Source organism: Octodon degus, unplaced genomic scaffold (genome assembly GCF_000260255.1).
Source record: "Octodon degus isolate 3935 unplaced genomic scaffold, OctDeg1.0 scaffold00191, whole genome shotgun sequence".
NCBI classification, from domain to species: Eukaryota; Metazoa; Chordata; class Mammalia; order Rodentia; family Octodontidae; genus Octodon; species Octodon degus.
In genome coordinates, this window is record NW_004524767.1 from 928877 (window position 1) to 935492 (window position 6616).

The 6616-nt window shown below is 36.5% G+C and overlaps 1 protein-coding gene across 1 annotated transcript in view; it reads left to right on the forward strand.

Moving 5' to 3' along the window:
• Positions 1–6616, forward strand: part of LOC101573961 (transmembrane protease serine 11C-like) — a 92273-nt gene that overhangs the window by 42368 nt on the left and 43289 nt on the right. Inside the window, 1 exon segment of the mRNA XM_012517552.1 lies at positions 6287–6325. Coding sequence (XP_012373006.1) covers positions 6287–6325 — 39 coding nt within the window.

Here is a 6616-nt window from a genome sequence, read left to right on the forward strand (position 1 = left end):
ACTATAGATATACATTACTGTTTAGTGCATATTTTGGTGACTTGACATTTTGGGAAATGTAGTGATATTGATGCCTTCAGTAAAATTACCCCCAACATTTGGAATTTTCAGCTCTCATTTATTTTTTATGTTTTATTTCTTTTTTATCCCTTAATGTCATCTAGAATCCTTGCTGTTATCTCTATTTTCTCTGTATTCTTTTTCAACTTTTATGTTTTATTAGCATGTATTTGCAGAACAGGATGATCACATTCCTCACAGGGAGTTAGTACTGGTACATGACATTTCTTAATTGTTTTTCATCCCTTTCCCATCCCCTGCCTTTCACTTCCCTCCATCTCTTGCTCTCTTTCCCTTTTGCAAAAGATCTATATCTTTATTTCCTATTATCTACCTTTACTCTGCTGTTTTTATTTGTTGTTTCTCATATATAGAAGACAAACCAAGAGATATTTAAATTTGTATGTCTGATTTATTTCACTTACTACTATGGTCTCAAGGAATAGATACTTCTCAGAAACAGTAAAAATGGTCAATAGGTATGTGAAAAATTATTCAGCATCTCTGGTCACTACAGAAATGGAAAGTAAAACACTGAGATTCCTTCTGACTCCAGAAGGAATGGCCTTACTCAAGAAATTAAACAATAAAAAATAAAAAAGAGGCCAGCCAGAAAGCTCAGCAGACTAAAGCACCTGCTTACGGAGAGCGCAGCAGCCCGGGTCCAATTCCCAGTGTACCCTGCTGGCCCTGCCCCCAGGGCATGTTGAGACAGCCATTGAGACTGGGCGTGGTGGCCCAGCACTTGGGAGGCTGAAAACATGAGATTCACTAGGGGTTCGATCTACATAGTGAGACCCTGTAGACCTTGTACTAAGTACATAAATAAAAGAAATTAAACAATAGTAAATGCCAGGAACAATAACAATGCTGTGAGTAAAAGGAAACCCTTTTGTGTTTTTTTTCCTATGATCTTTCTTATATTTTTAAAAATTATTCTAAGTAATTTATAGTTTATAAATAACAATTAGAAAAAATAGCCTCTGAATGAAAGTGGGTTGGATTTTTTTTAATTCTGTAAGATTCAGTGCACTGTTTTTGAATCCTCAGACAACTGTATTTCCTGATTCTTCACTTTGTTACAGAACAAAAATACTATCAAGTCTACCAAAAGATGTAAAACACTGTACCAGTTAGTATTTCAGAATGGCTTTCAATTAAGCCAACAATATACTGAAAGGGATATTTAAGTATTTTTCAAGTGCAGTCTTCAGCATAGAATTTGAAATATTTATTACTAAATAATATAACAAGTATTTAGACACAGTCCAGATGCTTTAAGTATAAATAGTAATGAGATCGTACCTTAAAAGAGATCACTAACAATAGGCCACAAAAGATATACTTCCACAGAAGTATCCATATAATAAAAATCGCCTATCATGCTGAATGCTCTTATTTTATAATATCTCTCAGAATAGAGATATTATCTAAACATTATCTAAATGTTTAGCTACAATAGGCATTAATTTTATATCTTAGTACTAAATCACTTCAGTTCATTTAACTGAAATAAATTTCAGAGAGAAAAATTTTAATACATTCATTATAAAAAAAGTGATTATTATCAGGTAACAGTTATTCAACATCAAAAATGATGACTGACAAGGGAATATAAAGCCAAGAATGACATGCAAGGGGACAAGAAATAAAGTTGCTTGGAGAAGCTATCTTTTAAGGCAAGTCTTAAAGAAAACAAGGGCATAAACAGAACGGAAAACACAGAGCCTCCTGGCTGGGATCCGGGAGCTGCGACACCCTCACAAGATGTGTAGGGACCTGGGAGAACAAAGTAGAAACTTTCAGACTGAATTGGCTGAGACGAACTTTGTGTTCACTGCACCCCCAGAAGGGGCCTTGAAACAGGGCTGGCTCATCCTAAGTACAAGACATGTTGTCACACACACGCTCCCCAACTTGTACCGCCAGCATGAGTGTCTGAGGATACTCCTAGGGGCCTGTCTCATCCTCTCCTCCTGTCTCATCCTCTCCTCCTGGGGCCTGTCTACTTCCAGGTTATAAAGATGAAAGCCATGGATGATATTCAGATAAAAGTTGAAAGTGCAATTTTTCATATTTGTTGAAATCCATTTTAAAAAAATGAAATGAAACACATTTCTACCTTTAAAACTATCCCCTTGGGGTCAGAGAGACAGCTCAGGGGTCAAAGTGCCTGCTTGGCAAGCACAAGGAGCCAGGTTTGATCCCGGTACCATATGCTGTGCCAGCCCAGAAGCCCGAGCATAGTGGTGCACACTAGGGAGGCCGAGGCAGGAGGATAACTACAAGTCCAAGCTATGATAAATAAAAGATTTTTTTTAAATCCCTTGCACATACAACTCAGTATCCAATTAAGTCTAATACTTTATTTTAATTGTCAAAATGGTAAACATGAAGGTACATACTGCAAAAACTACCAATATTACCCCGAGGAATGGCAAACAATATGTAATGTCTAGCAGCAAAGTTAATTTTCAGTCTGATTAGAAACATAAAGAAAAACATTTATTGAGACTAGATATGAACCAGGTGACCAACCCAAAGCTGCAGTGAATGAAAATCCATGCTCTTCTCCTTTGCTTTTTAATGCAAACTACTCATATTATAGCTCCAGAGTAGAGTTGTGTTTTTGAGAGAGACAGAGACAGAGACAAAGACAGAGACAGAAACAGACACAGAGAGAAAGAACTAACTTTCCTGGTAAAGATGCATGTTATTTATGTGTATCATAAAACAATTTTATAGTTGAGGACATAGCTCAGTGGCACAACACCTGCCTGGCAAGATCAAGGTCCTGAGTTCAATTCCCAGTATGCCAAAAACAAAACAAAACAAAATTTATAGTAATTATTTTGGTATTTGCCCAACAAATTGAAGTATATTTATGTACATTTACTGTTTCAATTTTTCAGCAACTTATCAGATGAATACTTTTAGTATTTCATAAAACATAATGAAAGTATACAGCTTAATTCCATTGTATATTTAGTATGAGAATGCCTTGGGAAAATAAGACTAATCAACTAATTTAGTAGTTGGGCTATTGTAAAGTAACAAGTTCACCAAGAGTCAAAGCTCATGAACTGCATAAAATTTATATTATAAATGAATCTACTGCTATTGTAAAATTCTTCATTACACTTGGAATTATATAGTTATGTAGTTATGTGTTTAGATTTTTCCTTCCAAGAAAAAAAAAAAAAACAGCCTGGCCAGATAGTTCAGTGGATTAAAGCCCCTGCTTAGGCAGATACAGGGACTGGGGTTCGATACCCGGCATCACATGCCATGCCAGCCCCGTCCCAGGGCATGCTGCGACAAGACTGAGACTGGGTGTGGTGATGCACATCTATAATTCTAGCACTTGGGAGGCTGAAAACAGGAGGATCACTATGAGTCCGACCTGTTTAGTGAGATCTTGTAGACCTTATACTAAATACAAAAAAAACCATATTCACTGGGTATCAGACTCTTACATTTCTTACTTCCTAACTGTGGGAAATGTAAACAGTAGGAGCATTGTGCACTATAATCTAGAGTACATTTGATCAATATTCAACAGTGAGTAAACTACGGCAATTTCTAGACTCTCAAATAGTACTGGAATCAGATAGTCTAAGTCCCGTCTTTACGCTACATGACTTTTCTTGGTACATCCAATTTTCTATACACACTTTGCCATCATACTTATAACACTGATTTTAAATTTTTATATTTAGTCATCCATCTCTTCCACCATGCTATAAATATACTTAAGACAGTATCTATCTCTATCCTTTGATTCCTGGTCCACAGGAAGACACCAATTCACAATGGCTGAATTGTTTTTGTTTGTTTTTCTTTTTTTGTTGTTGCTTTCAAATAAGATTTCCTTATGTAGTCCAGACTGACCTGGACTTTGCAACCCTCCTGCCTCAGCTTCCTGTGTATTGAAATTACAGGTGCATGGTACCACACCCATCCTACTAAACAGGTTTTTACAACTGCTTTTTCTTTTCCTTTGATTCACCTCCTCCTTGGTAGAGACAAGGCCATTGTTTTTGTCACTTCTTTTACATTGTATATTATAAACAGAATGAGTGTCTTAGGTTGCATTGTTTTATTCTTGGTTCAGAGCTAAATCCCAGGAGTTCCTGCCTGAGTCGCCAGCCAAGAGAGTTAAGAGGAAGTAAATATGAACAGGCACTGCAGTGATTCAGTCCTAAAGGACAATGACCTGAGTCATTTCTCCACTCCCTGTATCCTGTCTCCCACCCACCTGGGTGACAATAATGCTATGGAGCTTTGAGATAATGCAACTATTAAAAGTAAATCATAAGTCAAAAACATTTCTTCTCTTTCGTAAGTCATGAATAAAGAAAGAAAACTTCGAAGAAAGAATGTGAATAGAGTAGGGTTTTCAGGTAATTTATTCTTACTGTATTGAACCTAATATTTATCTATTTAATATCATTAACAAAGCATAGAAAGTCCAAAACTAAGGCTCAGAGATATCCTATCAAATTAAAAATTAGCCTCTGGAAGGCAGCTGTGAAGGAGGTCATGAAACTGTGTGAGCTCTGTGTTCACAGAGGTGTGGTTCATGTCATCTTATAATTGTTTGGGTGGACTGCTGAGTGGCTCTTCTTTTTGATTGGACAGATGCCTTTCTCAGAAAGGGTTCTCTTGCCCACCTGAAGCTTTCATAGGTAAATGGATGCAAGTAGGGACCACACCCATAAGTGAAATAGATCAGACCTACATATGTAGACATCAACATTACATTGTCTCCCTCATGTAAACAACTGAAAGACTAAATAATATCCAAAAGTTACAAGAGATACCGTGAAAGGGAAAGAAACTCCACCTTATTTATTGTGAAATCTAATGTGAGTATGTGCAATTGTAATTCTGTGTAAGACCGTATACTCCTTCATGCAGCTATAGAAATCCAACAGCATAATAAAAATGAACCTATATTGACATTTGTAGTACTTAAAATTCATACTTCATCTGGAGATTCATTTTCAAAACAGAACTCTTTAGGTGGAAATGATGTGTGACTTTACTATTATCTGTATCTGATATTTGGAACAGGACTCATTTGTTTGTTCTCCCCTCATACATTTCCCACATGAACTGAAAAGGTTTGCCATTTTGCATGGATATAGGGGACATAGTAACATTATCTGGTGCAAAAAACTGCTTTCTATAAGAGTCTCTAAAATGAGTTGTCTACCTGGGAAGTAGCAGACAATGTTAAAATCTGTCCAAGTGCTGAATTAAATTTCTTTCAACCTAAAATGAATGAGAAATGAGACATCATGCTTAACTGAATGTTCCAAATAATTGAAACTTACCACACAAAGATTATTAATTTGAAAAATATTGTAAAATGCTCTCAAAACAGAAATGCACTAACCCTAACAGTGTCTATGCTCTGTCCTACTTATAGTATTATTTGTCCTATCCTGGCTTCCCAAGAAGCACAATATGAGGTAAAAACTTGCTTGTAGTAGATTTGAAGGAAGTTGGCCGGCACTGACAGCAGCTATAAATGCCCCCTGGGACACTGTGAACTGTATAAGAACTGTTGTCCCCGTGACTCAGTGGGAAGCGTTTGCCCATCAGCTCTCATATGACACTGTTCATTGTCTTTACCAGCATGAATTCCTACATTTCTGGTCATCCCCCTAGAAGTAGCTGTGGGTTTCTCTAGGCAGAAAGTGCAAGTTCTAGGAGCTAACTTGAGAAAGACATCTGCTCAAGTTCTCTAGGCAAAGGAGTGGCTAGAACAGATGAGCCAAGTGGATTAAAAGGGGGAATAATAATGGTGCAATTACATTCAGTTTTCTACTGATTTGGATTTAAGATATGGTGGAAGATTATCATATATTGTAGCACTTTTCAGGACCAAGATTGTTTTTTTCTAGTAAGTTCTAATAAGAAACATGAAATTTTGTTTAGAAATAAAAAATGACACAAAGATGATATTAATCTCCCAGCACTCAGGAGGCTGAGATAGGAGGATCACTGCGAGTTTGATGCCAGTCTGGGTTACAAAGTGAGTTCAAGTCCAACCTGAACTGCGTAATGAAATCCTACCTCAAAAAAAAAAAAATCTCATGCTACTTTATGAACATTAAAATTATATAGTCAAGACTGTATAAAATTATTATGCTTACTATTCATATTGAATTAAATTGTGTTCACAAATGTACTTTTCATTTTTTTCCTTTACTTTTAGACATTTCAATGTCAATGGCAGAAAATCTTCTCAACACCTGTAAGTTCATCAGAAAGTTTTTTTTCAATCAATACTTAATTCTGTGAATGACCCAAAGGCCTCCCCTTGACATTCTACATAATATCCGTAATGGTGTAATGGGCAGCTTTCTTCCAGAAACTTCTAAGAAAATTACTGCAGTGTCCCTTAAATTCTCTGACACTTTATCATGGCTTTAAAATGAGAGACACACATGTACCTCGGTAGTGTCCCAAATTTTCTGATCAAGAAGATTATGGGGCCAAAGAGGAAAGTGATCGATGACATAGAGTGGGCCTAAGGAGAGTCACA